This window comes from Apteryx mantelli, chromosome 27 (genome assembly GCF_036417845.1).
Source record: "Apteryx mantelli isolate bAptMan1 chromosome 27, bAptMan1.hap1, whole genome shotgun sequence".
Classification (NCBI taxonomy): domain Eukaryota; kingdom Metazoa; phylum Chordata; class Aves; order Apterygiformes; family Apterygidae; genus Apteryx; species Apteryx mantelli.
This window is the reverse complement of record NC_090004.1, coordinates 5,943,837-5,962,386: the sequence shown is the minus strand read 5'-3', so window position 1 is coordinate 5,962,386 and position 18,550 is coordinate 5,943,837. Positions and strand designations below refer to the sequence as shown.

The 18,550-nt window shown below is 61.4% G+C and overlaps 2 protein-coding genes across 3 annotated transcripts; both read left to right on the top strand.

The window, feature by feature from the left end:
- Positions 1–50: 50 nt before the first annotated feature.
- AZIN2 (antizyme inhibitor 2) lies at positions 51–7,444 on the top strand. 2 transcript variants are annotated; one of them, XM_013953310.2, is made up of 11 exons: positions 51–1,461; positions 2,153–2,267; positions 3,446–3,608; positions 3,712–3,885; positions 4,687–4,859; positions 4,984–5,115; positions 5,483–5,648; positions 5,791–5,953; positions 6,025–6,137; positions 6,626–6,840; positions 7,151–7,444. In XM_013953310.2, the coding sequence occupies exons 3-11, from the start codon at positions 3,510–3,512 to the stop codon at positions 7,290–7,292; spliced, it is 1,377 nt and encodes a 458-aa protein (XP_013808764.1). In that variant the 5' UTR covers positions 51–1,461; positions 2,153–2,267; positions 3,446–3,509; the 3' UTR covers positions 7,293–7,444. The 2 variants fall into 2 exon arrangements, with proteins under 2 accessions (XP_013808764.1, XP_013808765.1); XM_013953311.2 differs by lacking the exon at positions 3,712–3,885.
- A 735-nt stretch (positions 7,445–8,179) lies between these two features.
- NDUFS5 (NADH:ubiquinone oxidoreductase subunit S5) lies at positions 8,180–9,386 on the top strand. Its single transcript, XM_067311660.1, has 2 exons — positions 8,180–8,466; positions 9,057–9,386. Exons 1-2 carry the CDS (start codon positions 8,251–8,253, stop codon positions 9,159–9,161), a joined length of 321 nt encoding a protein of 106 aa, XP_067167761.1. The 5' UTR covers positions 8,180–8,250; the 3' UTR covers positions 9,162–9,386.
- Positions 9,387–18,550: the final 9,164 nt, after the last annotated feature.

Here is an 18,550-nt window from a genome sequence, read left to right as displayed (position 1 = left end):
CAACGGCCTGGGCTGCACGGCGTGGCACTGCTTGGCATGGAACTGTTTGGCACAGTGTGGGCTGCTGGCCGCTACGTGGGCTGGGCTTCACTGCATGGCTGTATACTACACTGCATGGCACTGCACTGTATTGCATGGGCGGCACTGCGTGGCACTGAACTGCACTGTACTGCTCATGCTGCACTGTGCTACATTCGTCTGCACTGCATTGGATTGGACTGCATTGCCAGGAACTGCGCTGCACTGCACTGCGTGGACTGCACTGCACAGCACTGCCAGGGGCTACTGCATCACCCTGCACATCTGCTTGCACCACACTGCACCTCGCTGCATTTCCTCCCCACTGTAGTGCTCTCTGCACACAGCTCTTCTCTGTCCTGCGTGACTTGGTTGAAGGCTGCGTGCTCCTGCACAAGCTCTCAAGCTCGCTGCTCTGAGTTTCTCTAACAAAAGGTGCAGTGGTTTTATCAGTGGAGGTGGCACAGGACTGAGACACAGCAACTTAGCATGAAAAAAAATACATGTAAGAGAGACTGTGGTCATTTCTGGGTGTCCAGAGCTGCTCTCCCAGTGCTGGGCCACCCCTCAAAGAACATGTTTGGTGTGAGCTGAGTGGGATTTTCCTTGCAAAGGTGCTGAGACAGTGCCAAAGGGAAACCCCAGGCAGCAGCCCTGCCTGGCCAGAGACCAGGAACTCTCCTCGATGAAAGAGCCGGTAGATGCTGTGCCCCAGGACGGGCCTTGCAGATTCCCCACCCACGGAGTCCACCTGGCTCCGCTCCCTGCACATCCCGTGCCCCGCTGTGGGCATGGGAGGCCTCCAGCACTCGCGGTGACTCTGTGCTTTGCTCACTGCAGGCAGTGTGTCTGTACAGCACGTATGCAGGAGAGCAGGCTGGCAGCGTCTGCTGGCACCTCGACGCCAATAAAACAGGCCAGGATCTTGCAGGAGACAAGAGCTTGCTTGGCCCCAGCCTCAAGGAGAGTCAGCAGCCAAGGCAAGATCACAGTGTTGAACACAGGAACCCAGGAATGGCTGGGGTTAAGTCAGCCCTAGGTCCTTCATCCCCTCCTATGTGGAGGCAGCTACCCCCGCACAGAGCATCGACTCCCCGGTGACACAAGGGAGGGTATTGCAAATCAACAAGGAGAGGAAAAGACAAATCCCCTGTCCAGCTTCTGGTATGTGGGGATGGAGTAGTGTGGCCATTTGCAAATGCACAAACGCAGGCAGGGCTGAAAGGTGAAACAAGACTCTTCAGCCAGACGGGTCGTCTGCACGTACAGCAGGGCCGGATCCACTGCTGGGGGACCCACCAAAATGGCAGCAGTGCAACGAGGGCAGAAGCAGTCCTTGACAACTTGCCCGACTACCTCCCCCGGCCGGTGTCACAGCCAAGCACGCTGCTCAGCCTTCAAGCTGCAGGAAGCCTTGTTTCCCTGGAAGCAGCGTTTCAGAAGGTATTTTTGGCCCGGCTCCCCCTCGAGGGTCCGTGCGCACGCGATGCACACGCAGCCGCGAGCACCCTCGCGCCAGGGCCGGGCTGCATGCAGGCTCGCGGCGCTCTGCGCGGGCGACGAGCTGCCGACGAGCTGCCCACGCCGCGGGGACTCGGTGAGACCCGGGGTGACCGCCGGGGTGGGGGAGAGGCAGCCGCAGCCCTGGGAGGGGGCGGACGAGGGGGGGGGGGGGGCATCCCCGCTCCGCAGCTGGGAGGGGAGGAAGGAGGGGATGAAGGATGCTCGGAGGCGGCTCAGCCAATGGGGTGGCCCGGCTCGGTTGCCATGGCCACGGTTGTGAGGCGGAGCGGGGGCGGGATATAAGGGGGTCGGAGCCCCCCCCTCCCCGCAGGGTGAGCTGGTCCAGGGGCCCCAGGCAGGCGGGGGACTGGGGCAGGAGGAACAGCTGCCGCTGAGGCCAATTCACTCTCTTGGGAGACCCATGGGCATAATCCGTTTAAATGCTTTTTAAGGTAATGGGGCTGAGGGCCCTGCGCCGGGCACGGGGGGGTGCTGGGGAAGCTGGCTCGCCTGGCACAGCGAGGAGGGGGCCGCAGGGGGATGCCTGCGCATGCTGAGTTTTGGGAACGGGGTGGAGGGCCTCCCACCATCTCCTTCTCCCTCGCTGACCCCTTGCTCCGCTTCTCGCCAGAGATCTTGGACCCCCAGCAACAGCCAAGCCTCGGGGTGCTGCGGGAGCTCGGCGTTCTTCGGAGGGCCCCCCTGGCATAACACCTAGTCACCCGCGAGGGAGGCTTTGGATCTTGGTAAGAAGGGGATGTCTGAAGCGGCAGGGAGCAGCTTGGGGCATGTTTGCACAAGGCCGGCAGTGATGACCCAGTTAATGGCTCGTTGTTGCTGTGCCCAAGCAGGGCTGGCTGCTGGATGATGGTCAGCGATGTCTTTGAGGAGGGAAGGGAAGGGCCAGAGGAATTGCTCTCCTTTCCCAAGTATAAAGCTCTGAGAGCTTCAAAGCCCAGTGTTCTCCCCATTCCCCATCTTTGGCGTTTGCTGTTGGTGCTTGCTCAATGCATTACAGTGCCCTACTGCTCTGGGGTCAGTGCGGTCTTTTCCTAGTCCCTATCCAAAATGAGGTAAATAGGTCTCTGCGGAGGAGGGGGCAGCGTGCAGCTCTGAGAAACGCAACCTCTGTTTTCCCAGGCACTTCAGATCAGAGGGACCAAGTTTCTGTAAAAGCCTTGGAGTTAGAATTGGATTATTGGGGTGGAAATGTTTCCTGCAAGCTCATGCTGGGCCTTCAGCTCCCTGGGTTACGGGATGGGCTGGATCCAAGGGAAGAGGTTGTTAAAGCTGCACTGCTAAGTGTGTGAGCCAGGAAACAACCCCGTGTAGCTTTAACTTGTCCCCTTGTTGCACACACTGTCACGGGAGGGATGTGCACCTGCTTGAACTGGAACCACAGCATGAATCCAGACCACTCCAGGTTGGCTGGTGTGAGCGAGCTCTTTAAAGATGCCTCCCCTTTCATGGGGCTTGAGTGACTGGGAAGGTGGGACTGAGAGACTTCATCTGTTTGGAAATTGCAAGGGAACTTTACCCTGTTCAACGTGCTGCAGATCTAACTACAAGCTGGAGCATGAAGGAACATGTTCTGGCATATACAGGCCACTCACTTTACAGCGAAGTTGTCTTTGTTGTTAACTGTGTTGGTGCCTGAACTGCTGCTAAAGAAGACAGGGCTCCTGGGTGCAAAGGCAAAGCCCTGAACTGCTGAGAAACGTCCCTCCTCCCCCTGGAGAAGATGCTTTAGCCCACAGTAGGCCTCTTAGCTGAGGGGCTGGTTCAGAGGAGAGCATGCCAAGAGCTCTACCAGGGCAGTGCTGCCCCATGCAGCCCGCGCAGGGAGCACTTTGCAGTTCGGGTGGTGGTGTCTGCTGGTGCAGTCCCTGGGGCCCTGCCTCTAATACTCCCTTTCTCTTTCCAGTGTGTTGCATACTTAGAAACTATACCCTGCTCAGGAAGCTTTAAACTAGTGTTGTATCTTGGCCATGAATGGATACTTGGATGAATCTGACTTCAGGATGGTGGAGGAGGGCTTCACCACCAGAGACCTCCTGGAGAACCTCCTTGTGGAGCTGTGCCAGACGGTAAGGGCTGGGGGCTCCGCTGTCCCCGGGGCCTGCAGCCGTCACCCCCTTCACAGAGGTGGTCGCGGAGAGGTGACTGCCATTCACTCTGGCCTTGTCCTAGAGCGACCAGGGAGCCTTCTTTATGGCGGACCTTGGCGACATTGTGAAGAAACATCTGCGCTTCCTGAAGGTCTTGCCCCGCGTGAAAACTTACTTCCCTGTTAAGTGCAACAGCAGCAGAGGAGTGGTACGGCTGCTGGCCGAGCTGGGGGCAGGCTTTGCCTGTGCCAGTAAGGTAGGGTTGTGGGAGGACAGCTTTGGCTGAGCGTCCTTTGGGCATTTGTGGGAAAGTGGCTGAACTTACCCTTGTTTTCTAGGTTTCCACTCCCTCGTCCTAGCTGACATTTACAATGGCAGGAGTCTCCCCCTGCTGTCAAAACCCTCCCGACACAGCCTAGAAATCCCGGTCCTGGTGACTCAGGCACTTGTTCCCTTTGACCGACATTCCTCTCCTGTAACCGGTGTCCGGGCTGGCAGGCTTGACTGGTGGCAGGGCACGTCCCTGTGCTACCACTGCTGCAACTCTCCCCTCTTGGTGGCTTTAGAGCTGAGCGTAAAGCTCCCCGATCCCTCTTGCTTGTCATTAGCTCACAGCCAGATTCCCAGGGAGAATCCAAAGTTAAACCACTTACTTGTATGTAATTAAATAGGAGGTGTTACCTGGGGGGAGAGAGTGCGAGGGAAGAGCAAGGGGCCGTTACAGCTCAGGCCAGTATTGCAGCCTTAGCTCTATCACTGCAGCTCGCAGGGGAGACGTGCACCAAAGTCACGCCTGCTAACTTGTTCCGCCGGTTTCCTCTTCTCTTGATCTTGTGCTGCTTGTAAACATCTTCCTGCTGCCTGCCCCAGCCAGGACAAAGTCCATCATGATCCCTTTAAGCTCTTGTGATTTGGCCTGGAAAAGGTCAGGCCATAATCCTGGCTGTTTGCCCTTTGCAATGCTGCAAGCTGGCTGAGGTCTGGAGCTGATCATGACCAAGCAGGGGCAGTGCTGGGCCCGGGGACCTGCCTACAAGCGTGTGCCGTTTATCCACAGGCGGAGATTGCCCAGGTTCGAAGCATTGGGGTTCCAGCTGACAAGATCTTCTACAGCAACCCCTGCAAGCAGGTTGCCCACATCAAATACGCAGCCAGCCATGGTGTGCAGCTGATGACCTTCGACAATGAGGTGGAGCTAAACAAGGTGGCCAGGAGCCACCCTCGTGCCAGGTAGGTGTCAATGCGGGACCTGGCAGCATCATTGGAGTGGGGTGTTAAAGTGGGAGCTGGGGAGGCACCTGAGGGTAATGGAAGGTGCAAAGATGCCTCAGTGTAGCATCTCTCCACTCTACAGGATGTTGTTGGGTATCGCTGCTGACTTCAGCCCCTCTCCCCTTCCGAGTGTGACGTTTGGGGCCACCCTCACGTCCTGCCGGCACTTGCTAGAGATGGCAAAGGAGCAGGCTGTGGAAGTTGTTGGCATCAGGTACGGTGCTTGTCCTTTTGCTGTGGGGGTGCTTGGCCCCTGTTGCACAGGACCGTGGGGAGCTCTGCCCCGCTGGAGCAGGTCAGGGGTCCATGGAGCCTTGCAGGGCTGCAGTGGCTGGGAGCGAGGTGGAGGCGGGGACCTAGGGGGATCGACCCTGGTTGGGGTCAATTCGGGGGGGGGTTTGGCTTGCAGACAGGGTCTGAGGGGCCCCCAGGGTTGGTCTGGCAGCCTCACCCTGGCTGGCAGGAGGGAAGCACAGAGCTGCCTTGCTGGAAGGCTGACGTGAGCATCCCCCAGTGCCATGTCCCCTCGCTGCTCTCCCCGAGGACGGGTGAGCCCTGCTGAACGGGGACTCTGCCTTCAGCTTTCACCTTGGGAGCCACTGTCTGGACCCCCAGGCCTTCGCTCAGTCTGTAGCCAAAGCCCAGCTGGCGTTTGAGATGGGCACGGAGCTGGGCTACCGGATGCACATCCTGGACATCGGTGGGGGATTCCCTGGTCCTGAGGACACCAGAGCCCGGTTCGAGGAGGTATTTGGCTCCTGATGCCTGCACTTGGCAGGTAGAGGGCAAGGCTGGAGAGGCCTAGGTGTCTCCACTGGGCCTGGCTCCCTGCGCTGCGCTGTGTGGAGGGGCTGAGCTAACCAAGGGGGAACGTCTTCTCCCCATCCAGACCGCTGCTGTGATAAACTCTGCCTTGGACTTGTATTTCCCAGAAGGCTGCGGGGTGGAGGTTGTGGCGAGACCAGGGCGATATTACGTCACCTCGGCCTTCACCTTTGCAGCCAGCATCACTACCAAGGAAGAAGTTCCCCCGGGCCAGCCTGGGCCAGAGGGTAGGTGGGACAGTGGGACGGGCCTGCCTGTGTGTCCGTGCCCTCCTGAGCCTTCTCCCTGCTCCCCGCAGAGGAAGAGTCCGGCAGCAAGAAGAGCATCGTGTATCACCTCAGTGATGGCATCTACGGCTCCTTTAACTGCGTCCTCTTTGACAGCCCCTGCCCCAGGCCTCTTCTGCACAAGGTGAGGAACTGGCCCAGCTTGGGAAGAGCCCAGCAGGTCCCTCACAGATGCCCTGCTCTCCCTTGCACCATGGCTGGCCCCGAGCTCCGTGGCAGAGGAGAGCAGGGGCTGTGAGGAATGAAGCTGTACAGGAGGGTTGTTAGCCTTTAGCTTGGGGAACATCGCAGCTGAAACCTTGCGCTGTAGCCAGCAGCTCTCGGGGCTTATGGGCTCTTGGGGTCAGGCATTTCAGACAGTGGTCTCTGGGCCTCGTCCTTTCTTGACCTGCTGCTTCTCGTGTGCCATCCCAGGCTGATACCTGGGGTTAGTGGGACCCAGACAAACCTATCCCATTCTGCTGCGTTTCTGCCTTCTGTGCAGGTCACACTACTTCAAGGCAGGCTCTAGCCCCCCAGGTTTGGGGCCAGATTCTTATCCTGTGTAAAGCAGCACAGCTCTGTGGTGCAGGTGCCCTCATCCTCTGCGGCCGCTCGGTTTCTCCCCTGCAGAAGCCCTGCCCAGATCACCCCTCGTACAGCAGCAGCCTCCGGGGCCCCCCAGGGCACGCAGAGGACCGGATTGCTGATGGCTTGGAGCTACCGGAGCTGCAGGTCGGGGACTGGCTGATTTTCAAGGACATGGGTGCCTACACCATCACAACTTCGTCCCCGCTTGGTGGGTGTCCCCAGCCACAGATCAACTACGCCATGTCCCGCGTGGCCTGGTAAGAGACAATCCTGGGTGAACTGGGAGAGGGGACTGAGCTGTCTCCCGTGAAAGATGCTAACTTTGCCCTGAGCTGGGCTCTCTGATCCAGGAGGAGGGTCCAGTCTGAGTCCCTGGCACCTGGAGATTCAGGGTAAAAACATGGTCTCAAAGGCAAAACTCGCGGTGTCTAAATACTGGCAGACTTGAGCGAGTTTTTCACTGGAGATGCTGTGGGCAGCTCAGCTCTAGCCATGCAGGTGGGGCTGTTGTGCTGGGAGAGCCTCCGAGTTCCTGACTCATCCTTGGTGGGTGTTTCGTGCTTACAGGGAAGCCGTCCAGCTCTTTCAGGGGAAGCCGCCACAAGCAGAAGAGGATCGTGAGAGCGTCTGCACTCCCCTGTCCTGTGGCTGGGAGATTGCAGAGACGCTGTGTGTCCCCCCTGTCTTCACGCCCACTGGTATCATCTGAACAGCACCAGGAACAAGGGGGAAAGGTCCTGCACCGCCAGCGCTCTGGCAGCACCTCCTGCGCTGCCTGCCACCGACCTCTCCCTTTTCTGCTCTTATGTGGGACCCACAGGGTAGATTTTTAAGTATGCAACATAAATCCTGTTCCTCCTGCTTGTGCAGTGTTGTGTGCTGTAGTAAAGAGGTTTGGCTGGTGGGTGGGGGACGCTGAACGGGCTTGGGTTCTTTTTAAGAGTAATCGTAGTAAATGGTTGTCTGGCGTGGTTTGGGTTTTAGTGTGAAGAACCCTCTGCCTCTTCATCCCCCTTGTGCAGAAGGTGGTGGAGTATTTGACTGTGATAAGCAGTTAGCTGTATATTAATGGGGTTTTGATCGTTAGGGTCACCCAAACCTGTGCAGTGCGGCCCTGGAGCACTGCGCGCCCAGGCGTCCGAAGGGACCCCGGGCTTTCGAGTGGCTACGGCAATAGGAGGCCAGGAGGGAGGTGTTTTCCGGGTGTGGGTATTACTGGGGGGAAGATGGCATTGCCCCCGCTCCCCGAGCTCTCGTCAGCCCTAACGAACCCCCCCCCCCGCCCACTGGGGATGGGAGCACTGGGGGGACATGAAGCACAGGGGATGGGGACACTGGGGATGGGGCAGTGGGGGGACACTGGGGACACTGGGGCGCGGGACGGGGCCCTGGGTCCTCCCGGCTGCAGGGCGGCCGGCAGGGGGTGCCGGGGCGCGGCGGCGCCGCTTCCCCTCCGGGCCGCCAGGGGGAGCGCAGGGGCGCGGCGGCGCGGGGGGTCGCTCGTGCCGCGCGTCTCGCTGGCTCCGCGGCGGACGCCCTGCCGTAAAGCGCGGCGCGGGTGTCGCCGCGGTGTCGGCGGTTGACGGCAGGCGGCGTCGCGAGCGGCCTGTGAAGGACGGCGGCGGCAGCGGCAGCGGGGCCGGTGCGGCCGTGTGGCGGCAGGCACCATGCCGTTTTGGGACCTGCAGCGGCAGCTGGGCATCGACGTGGACCGGTGGCTGCTGCGGCAGAGCACGGCGCAGCCCTACGGCGCGGCCGCGGCCTGCCACGCTTTCGAGCGCGAGTGGGTGGCCTGCGGGCACGGCCTGGGCCAGACCCGCGCCCGCCGCGAGTGCCAGCCCGAGTACGAGGACTTCCTGGAGTGCATGCACCGCACCAAGCTGGTGAGCCGGGGCGAGGGGGGCTCCGCGGCCTCCAGGGCCTGGGCGGCGAGCGGGGGCACAAGGAGCTGAGGCCTTGGGGCTGGGCTTTGGAGCAGCGGCTGGGGGGACCCAAGGAGCTGGGGAGGCTGGGGTGCATCAGAAGGCATCTTCGCTCTTTAATTCCACTGAAGAGAGAAAATTTACCAGAGCTCCGTGTACATGAGAGGGTTGTGGCACAAAGAGGCCTCAGAAGAAGAAAGAAAACAACACGGTTTTACAAGGGATTTAGATGGTGCAGCTTAACCAAAGATTTGTAGGCAGGTTAACTCTCATTTTTCTCTGTGCTTTCTGTGAGAGTTGTCCTCTCACTCAAACTCATCATTAGTAGTAAAAATATTTTGTGATACCCCGAAAACACAATGTTGGCAGAAGGTGCGAAGGTGTGTAGATGTATGAGGAGTCCTGACAGAAGTGATAGTGCAGGCAGCGTGTGAACAGAGCTTCCTTGGGTATTTGTGCCAGGACTTTCACTCGAGACTGTGTAAGTACCTGCAGAACTGTTATGACTCCTACTGTGTGGTCTCTGTTAATTCTCTTGTGCATTTTATCAGGCCACCCGTCTCAAAACAATTCTTGACCAGAGGAACAAGATGATAAAGGAAGGGAAGTACACGCCGCCCGATTACCATAAGGGCACAGAGGAGCCCAAGCCTTGATTTGCTGGGGACACGCAGAATGCCTAACCATCCATCATTTGTAGAAGTGTGGAAGTTAAACTCCTGCGGAACAGATAACGTGGCGCAACCGGTGTATGCTGGCTCTGTCCTGTGAGCCCGTGATGTTGGGGTGGGGGCGAGGTTTTTTCCAAGGCCTCGCCCTTTCTAAAGGGGCTGTGTCAGTAACTGTTACTTCAGCTAGTAAATGTCTCTGTTGAAACGCTATTTCACTCTGTCTTGTCTTTCTTTCTGAATAAAATATGGCTCAAGGTTCTCTGTCTGTAGCAGTCCTGCTAAGGTAACTTTTGAACTGTCCTAAAACACTGCACTGATATTTGGGGCAGCACCTCAGAGAGGTGAGATCCTCGTGGTGCGGGAGGAGGCCAATGGGAGCTGTGAGTGCCAAGTGCCTCCGAAGAGCTGCCCGTTGCTGGCCCCTTCCTGCTTCCGAGCCTTCACCGCCCTCCCTCCTGTCTGACCAGCGAGTAGGTCTTCCAGGGCAATCACTGCTGAAATGAGAGGAATAACCCAAAAGAGTAAAAGCCTGTCTAAGCTCGTCTTGAAAAAATTTCTCTTAAATGTGTTCAGTGCAGTTTTGTAGCTAGGATATGTAAATGGTGTATGCCGGGCTGTTCCCAGTCACCTTCCAGTTGGTGGTATCAGTGTATGAAGCGAAAACCTGGTTAAAATACGTTGCTTTCACTAGGATTCATGGAAAGAGTTAATGGGTTCAGTTCTTTTCTGCCCTTTCAGTTTGGAATTAAGTAAATTTCCTTTGCTTGGCAGCTGCAAAACTTTGTTTTTAAATCCTGCGCGTCAGCAGGATCTATTGAGCGTTGCTGTGTGCGCTGGACCCTGCTGATCGAGGCTGGCAGGCGGCCGGGCTGGCTGTCGCGCGGCGGTTTTGTCCCTCTGCTCTGTGGCTCTGACAGCTGCAACCGGGCACTGAACTGTTTGATGCCTCCCTTCGAGGGGAGCCCCCCTGCCCCCTTCCCTCCAAATCCAGTGTGGTTTTGTAACAGCGTTAAAGCAGGTAAGTACCTGGAAGTAGAGAAGGTAAATGTCTGTGGTTTAATCCAGGATATTGATACCAGTGATTGTGGTTTTAATGCTTAATCTTTGATACAGGTGGAGCCTATGAGCTTCTTGATCCTCACAAATCCCCACCACTGCGGTTATAAATGATGGTGGGAGCAGGCTGTAAACTCCTGCAGGCAGAGACGGACTTGTGTGTCCTGTCACTGAGCCCTGTGGAGGTGATGCAGAAGGTTGTCGCTCTTGATTGCAGATTTATTCTTCTTTAATTTCTGTCTCGCTAATGCCTTTGACCGGCTGCACTTTCAGATGTGAATCTCTGCATTTGTCTTCAGATAAAAATAGACTTCTCTATTAGCGGGGTTGGGGCATGAAGGAAGACGGTGGCAGACCCCTTCTTTATGAAAATACATCGCAAATGATTAACCAGGTTGGGCAGAGCGGCCGGTTTTGTAATCGGCGTATGTTTATAGAGTGTATTCCTGAAGTCTGTGGGTTTGACGTTGTTCTAAGCTGCGCGTCCTGCTAAAGGAGGGGATATTACGTTTCTACGAGGCAAAGCACCGCTGGGGCAATGCCATAAAAGCTGCCGCCCACCAGGCCCCCGCAGCACCGGCCTGCGCACAGCACGGCTGCACAGCCTGAACCTGCGTCCCCAGTCCAGACCCAATATGAGATTAAAATACCGCCTAATGTGGAAACGGCAAGAAAAACAAACTCTCCTGGCTGGGATCCCTCCCTGCTTGCAGAGGGAATCGGCGCCGCTTTGAACGCCCACACCTCTCCCGAGAGGCGGTTAGTGCTGCCGGGAGCAGGCCTGGGAAGAGCCGGGGCCTCTCCCTCGGGGCAGCCACGACGTCCTTCCCCGGGACCCAGACCCTCCTGGCCGGGCACACGGATCCCTCCTGGAGGCGAGAACAGTCTCGCAGACAGCCCTGATTTAATGCACGGGGTTTTGGCAGGAGCTGCGCCCTTTTGTGCCACGGGCTTCAGCTGGCGGCTGGGTTTTTAGGGCTCTGTGCGCTTGTGCGGTTGGCAAAAGCTGCTCGCTTTGGGCACAGTGCGGAGCGGAGGTTTTACAGGGCAGGGAAGCGAGGAAGAGGAGAGTTTCATCACTTGCGCAAGGTCAGACGAAGCTGGGAACAGACCCCAGGCATCGCTTTCTTGCCTTCAGGCCTAGGCTGCTGTGTCTGTCTTAGCAGGTCTGGCTTTAGCCTGGGCGTAACACAGTGCCGGCAAGGCGGCTCCTTCCCTCGTGTTGCTGCGGAAGAGACGCTTCCCCCGATCGCTACCCCTGGTCGCCCGCGGGCTGTCACAGCAGCGACCTAGCGGGTGTCGTCCCAGCGGGGTTCGACCTCGCGGGGACTCCTGCTGCTCCTCTCCAGCACCTTCCTCCCAACAGGCCTCCGGGAGGCTTCTCTCCCTTCCCCCTGGCGCAGATGGATCGGTTACTACGGCCCGGATGGGCTCCTACGGCGAGCGGCTCGGGCTGATTCACGGCCGCAGTCGTCGCAGCGCGTGGGACGTGGCCACGTTTTTCCCTGGCAGCAGCCGAGGCGGAGGGGCTGGAAGGAGGAGGGCAGCCTGGAACGGATAGCCCTGAAATCCGGGTCTGGGAATGCTCCAAGCGCCCGAGACTGAGCACTGGCTCCTCCCCGCAAGGAAGCCGTTGTTGCTCGATGCTCTGCTGGTGGCACATGCTGCTGTTGGCGTGTTAGCTCTGTTTTAGGTTATGCCAGAAAAATAAGCTTTTTTCTCTGAATATTTATTTTCTCCCTCTTTCCCGCCCCTATTGCTGAAAGCAAAACTGAATGTAGATCCCAGCCGGATGGGTCTGGGTGCGCTGCGCTCTGGAGCAGGCTGGGAGCGAGCCCCGGCGTCGGCTGCGCGCGGGGCTGAATCGATCCGATGACGCAAAGCCGCCGCCGGGGCTGCGCTCGCTTTGTGTGATGGCCTGATAATCCTCAGGGATCTTGTCTGGTGTTTTTTGAACACGAAAGCTGTGTAACGGGGATCAATTTTGAGGGGAAAACTTGCATAAGAGTGCTGACACTCAGGTGGATTATGGCTTTGGATATAAAAGCAGGTGAGGGGAAGCTCCCTGGGCAGAAACGAAGGGAGTCACCAGAACGATGGAAGAGCCGCGCGAAGAGACGGGCAGAAGCTTTAATGCTTTGAGATGGAAACGTCCTGCGCGTCTCCCAGCGTGAGGTCGGAGCCGCTTGGGGCAGCGCGTGGTCTGAGCTAATAAATTAACACAGGGAAACCAGCAGCCGGGAAAAGCAATCAAACCACGCGGGGCGGGTGGTCGGTGCCCTGCGGGTGTCGAGGCGACGCGGGGTCCGGTCGGCAGCCCAGCGGTCGAGGGCTTAGCTGCGGTGAAGGGCTACAAATGGGGAGTTTGGGGGGAAACAGCAGGACGTGTCTTTCTGCGTCACAGAAAGGCCTGGCAGGGGAAACCTTTTGGAGGAGCCATGCAGGAAATCACTGCTGGGAACAGCCCCATCTTGTCCCCGCTGCGGGGACCCAGGTTTAGTCCCTCTTGCCCGGCCAGGAGCTCGTCGCGGGCTGGTGCCGCACGGGCAGGCGGCCGTGCGAGGCCGAGGTGTCCCGGCTTCTGCAGGGATCCTCGTTGGGCCGGTGCCTGCGGAGCTCCCAGGAATCGCTTCCCTGCCGAGCTGCATCACGAGGAGCACGATTTGCATGATACTAGCTGTTGGCTCTCAATCAAGTACTGAAATTTAGGGACCGGGGCAGGCTGGCAAGCCAGGGCGGTTAAATCTTGGGAAATTATCTTGCAGTACTTGCACCCTTTTCATTGCGATAACTCTTTACAGACACAGGTGAATTATTCTCCTCTTTCCCCGGCAGCCTCAGGCTTCGCAAAGCACCAGCTCCGGCCCGGAGGCGCTTCATGCACTGCGAAGGGGCCGAGAGCCATCGTGGAGAGCCAGCGGTCGGCCCGGCTAACGGCTGCTCCGGTGGCAGCTTTGCTGCTCCAGGCATTAAATCGGCCGTGTTACGAACCCCTCGAAAAGAGGCCGACGGTGGCGACGGCGCCTCGGAGCCGAGCCGCGGTGGCGGCGCAGGCTGGCGCGCTGCTCGTAATTGCTGCTTTGCAAAAAAGCGCAGTGACAGGCTCCGAAAGGGAGGAGATGCCTTTCCAGGGAGAGAAAAAACGCTCGGCAAAAAAACCCAAAGCAACTTGCTGGTGTTGGGAGTGAGTCATCTAATCAAGCTTGTCCAGATGTCGGAGGAAATATTGAAATATATCTAAACACTCCTGCTTCCCAAGTGGCTCTTTAGATCAATCCAAAATCTAATTGTTCTGGCAATAGATGTGAACGCAGCCGAGGGCAAATGGTAAAATAGCGGGAGCGGAGAGGAGCTGATGTGTTTGTCCTAGTTAAAAGCTTTATTAGAAACTTCAGCCAATAAGGAGAATAAACAAAGACCTGCTGAAAAAGATCCAACTCGGGGAGAGATAAAGAGCCACCTGCAAGCTCGAGCCGTCGGGGCAAGACGGGACGTCGGTCGCTCTGGGTCTCGCCGGGGAAGGCGCCGCGCCGCGGCTCTCTGCTGCGGAGAGCGGTGGGAGACCGGCAGCGATGGAAGGGGCCTTGCGCAAACCCGGCTCCGGCCGTCCTGACCGCGTTGCCCTTGGCAAGAGGGATTTTGAGCATCCCTGGCTTCTAGTGGAATTCACAACTGAGCCCTGAATAAGGTTTATTTCCAGCCTGTAGTAGATATAAATTTATACTTCGTTTTTTTTGCTTTCTTGTCGCTTTTTTTGGCTCCAGGCGCTAGGAATGAAGCAGCCTCGCAGATGGCGGGAGGCGCCGAGGCTGCCGGCGAGCTCTGCCGAGGCCTCTGCACTGCCCCTGGGAAGCCGCTCCGCTACCGGCCGGGAGCCTCACAGCCATGCTCCGGCCACTGCCCCGGCTTCCCTCTTCCCTTTTTCCCTCTGATCCTAAACCTCCTGGGAATGGGTGTGGGGTCCCTCAGCTGCTGCCGTGCTCCTTCCGGCAGCCAGGAGAGCCCGGAGCTCCTCCGCCGGCCCTTTCCTGCGGTTCAAAGCTCAAATGCTCGGGTGTCTCCAGGGATTTCTCTGCGGCCAGGACACGCTGGGAAGGAGCCGGGTGGAGCAGGGATGTGGGGACAGAGCTGGCTGCGGGCGGACAGGCTGAGCCGCCGTGTCCTGCGGCTCCTGCAGCCCCAGATGCGTCGGGAGCACCCAGCAGCTTCTCCGCTTCGCCGGGAGGAAGGAAAGAGCTTGCAGGATGCGAAGCGTTTATAGGGAGTCACGGAAAAAGGCAGGTTCGAGCTGCGGGCTTTAACGACGTGTTTAACGAGGGAGTCGGGGGCGAGTCGGGGGGCAGAGCCGCGTGCTGGCGGGGTCGCGCCGAGGCGCACGGCCCCGGGCGCCGCTCCAGCAGCGTTCCCGCACGGCACTGCCCTCCGCGCGGCAGCACCGGCTCGGCGCGGCGCGGCTGCCGTCTCGCAGCCGAGGAACCGGGAGGTGAAGCGGCTTCCCGAGGAGGCATGCGGTGGGGCCACGGCGGCGAGCGGGACCCCGGGCCCCCCACTCCCCGCCTCCCCCCTTGATCCTGCGGCAGTTATTGCCCTTCTCCGTGCAGGCAAAACAACACGCGAGCTTAACCTAGATTCGCAGCACAAATAATTCAGCTCGGTAACACGCTGCAAGGGGTTTTTGGAAGCACGTTTTGGGTGTGAAATCTGTACAGGTTGGAACAGGCAGCGCTTCCTGGCTGCCTTCCCTCCTCCCGTGAGCGTTCAGCAAGGCTTTGATGGGCCTGGTTTGCCGGCGGGGGGGTGAGCGGGAGCTCGGCGAGGCCGGCGGGGGGGGCCGGACCCCAGCCCTGGCCGGTGCCGAGAAGCGGAGCAACGTGGGGACACGGCCACGGTCACCCGAAAGCCGCGATGGGACCCGCAGCTGCAGCTGCCCAGCGCGGGGGCCAGGCAGGGCCAGGCACAGCCGGAGGCGTCGGACCGGGGTGCAAAACCCTCCGCGGCGCCCGCCTGGCCCGGGGACGCTCGGGCGGCTCTTGGGGAGCCCGGGAAAGCACCAGCCGGAGACCTCGGGCCGGGTTCGCCCGGGATTTCAGCCGGGCACCTACTAGGATTTGCACGAACGCGGGCCAAGACGCCGAACCCGCCTGGGAGCTGCAGGGAAGGGTGCAGGGAGCGCAGCTGCATCCCCGGGGTTTTTCGCCCCCCAAGTGCGTGGCTGAGGCCGGGCTGGTGCCAGCGGGCACCCGGGCACGTGCGTCCCCCTCTCCGGCTCTTGCTGTTATGGGGTCACTGAACGCCAATCCGTCGGCATCCCGTAGGGTCTGGCCCGGCACTCTGGGATGCAGGAGCCGTGTGGGAAATGAGGGGAAAGCAGTGCCCGGCATGCGAGGGCCGCGCTGAGCCACCACCACCGGCAGGCCCCGGAGCCCGGGCGGCGTCTCCCACCCCGTGCCCAAAGCCCTGGAGATACCCGGTGAACGGGGAATCCGGCATGGGGACGCAGAGGGACGCGCTGAGATGCGATAAGAAAGCTGGTGAGGGAGAAACCCCCCGGGCAGCCGGGCCAGGCCAGGTTGGAGCGGAGGATCCGGCTTCGCTCCCGGGGAGCCCCCAGACTCCCTCCAGGGCCGCTCTGCCCTTCGGGCTGCCTCCAGCGGCCCTGCCTGCGCGGCGGCGCTGCCTGCACGGCCCCCGCGGGCTGGGGCATCCCGCCACCCCCAGGGAAGCCCAGGGTGGCACCGGGCAGAGCCCCCGAGCCCTTTCCGAGCCGGCCGCACGCGTCCCCGTCCCCCACCCCCACGCTGCAGCCGCCCCGGCTGCGGGGCCGATCGATGGGCTTCGCAATTACCCCGGGCCCGGGGGGCTCCGAGCACGAGGCGGGGAGGCTGCTGGGGGGGAACGGGGTGCCTGGGGGGCGGCAGGGTGGGTGGGGGGTGCCCCAGGGAGCCTGTGCAGGGTGCAGGGGGTTGGGGGAGCCTTGGGGTGCAGATTGGGGGGTGCAGGGGCATTTGGGTGCCTCGGTGAGCCCATGCAGGGTAGGGCATGTGTGTGGGGGGGTTGTGGGTGCCCTGGGGTGCGGGTTGGGGGGTGCAGGGGCATTTGGATGCCCCAGGGAGCCTATGCAGCCTGGGGGGCTTGAGGGGGCTTTGGGGTGCCCTGGGGTGCAGGTTGGGGGGTGCAGGGGCATTTGGGTGCCCTGGGGAGCCCATGCAAGGCAGGGGGTGCGGGAAGGGGTTGTGGGTGCCCTGGGGGGCGGTTGGGGGGTGCCCGGGGGCTGGGGGTGCCGCGGGGGTGCGGGGCCGGTGCGCGGGGCGGCAGGCGGCCGGGAGCCCCCCCGCCGCTCCGAGCCGCCCCGGTGGGCAGGGCCGGGCCGGGCCGGGCCGGGCCGGGGGAGGCGCCGCGGCGGCGGGAGCGGCGGGAGCGGCGGGAGCGCACGGCGGAGCCGCAGCCGCAGCCGGAGCCGGAGCCGGAGCCGCCGCACCGGGAGCGCCGCGCCCTGCCCGCGCCGGGGCCGCACCGCGACCGCGACCGCGACCGGGACCGCGACCGGCGGCGGCGGCGGCGGCGGGGGGTGAGCGCGGCCGGGGGGCGGGCGGCGGGGACGGACAGGAGGTGGGGAAGGGCCGGGGATGCACCGGGGAGCGACAGACGATGGGGATGGGGAAGGGCCGGGGATGGGGATGCACCGGGAACGGCTCGGGAATGCTCCGGGAAGGACCGGCGAAGGGCAGGGGCAGGCGTCGCCCGGGGAAGGGGGGCAGCAGGGGCTGCGCTGGGCGGCGGCCGCGGGGCCCGGAGGCCTCCGGAGACCCCCGGCCCGCGGGTGCAGGACCGGGGGGGCCCGAGGCAGCCCTGGGGGGGGGCCCCGGGCCGAGCCGCTCCCGCGCCCGCTCCCCCGTGCACCTGCCGGGCCGCGCTCCCCCCGGGGCGAAAACGCTCCCGCAGCCCCCGATCCCCCCCGGCTTCCCAGCCCCGGTGCCCCCGATCCCCCCCCCCGGTGCCCCCGGCCCCCCCGGCGAGCCGCTCCCGCAGCCCCGGGCCCGGCCAGCCCGTGGCCCCGCGCTGCCCCCAAACGGGGCGAGGGCGGCGGAGGGGCTGCCCGGGAGAGAGCCGCGTTTTAGGGCCCTGGTTGGGTTTTCGCAGCTTTTCGACGGGGGGCGAATGACTCATGGAATCCTTTCTTCCCTTCTTCCAATTTTTTTTTTTTTTTTTTTTTGTCTCTTTGTTCCTGTTTTGCTGATTAAATGATGATAATAACAAGAAAAGGCTCCGCTCGATGGAGGCGGCTCCTCCGCCGTGGCACGTTGGTGGTGGGAGCCTCAGTCGTTTCGTGTGCATTTTTCCTGGTCAGGCGAGAGGATGCAATGTGAATTATTTTAAATAGGTCTCATGCAAGGTGCTTATTTGCCCAGCGTGCGTACACTGCGCAGCTCGCTCGCTGCTCGCTGGAGAAAGTCCTACCATTTTCCCCTAACATGATTAATAGGATTTTTAAAGCTGCTCCCACTCTGAGAAGGGGGGGAAAAAAAGCACAGGTACAAAGGGCAGCGCAGATGCGACGGCTCCTGCTTGCAGCGAGCACAAAGGAATCGAAGGCGCAAGGCTGGCGTTAGCGCCGCGGGAGCGAGCCGGTGCCCGGGCCGCCCGCGGGAGCGTCGCCGGTGGCGGGGCGGCCGTGCACGCCGGGGAAATGCCCCGGCGCAGGCAGGGCCGCGGTGCCGGGGCTCTGCTCCCTCCGGGGCGCAGCGCCGGTGCTCAGCGCCGCGGGCGAGGACGTGGGGGTTAGGAGCGGGCTGCAGGACGGGCGATTTCCCCCGCGCGAGGAGCGTGTTCAGGCGCTGGCACAGACCCAAGCGCGGCGGGACGGCCCGTCCTCCCTCGGCACCCTGCACCCCACCCCGAGCCCATCCGTGGGGAGGGGACCCCCGGGGAGGCCGCGGCCCCCGCGTCACCCGCCGCTCGCTCCTTCCGCAGGTCGCCGCCGCGGAGGAAGCGCCGCCCGCGCGGCCGGGGCCATGTCGTCCTCCGACGAGGAGACCCTCAGCGAGCGCTCGTGCCGGAGCGAGCGGTCGTGCCGGAGCGAGCGGTCGTACCGCAGCGAGCGCTCGGGCAGCCTCTCGCCCTGCCCGCCGGGGGACACGCTGCCCTGGAACCTGCCCCTGCACGAGCAGAAGAAACGGAAGAGCCAGGACTCGGTGCTGGACCCGGCCGAGCGGGCCGTCGTCAGGGTCGCAGGTGAGGCAGCGCCCCGGCACCCGGACATTTCGGGAGACGCGGCCGGTCCCGCCCGGAGCGCGGGGGGGGAAAACTGCCCAGGGGCC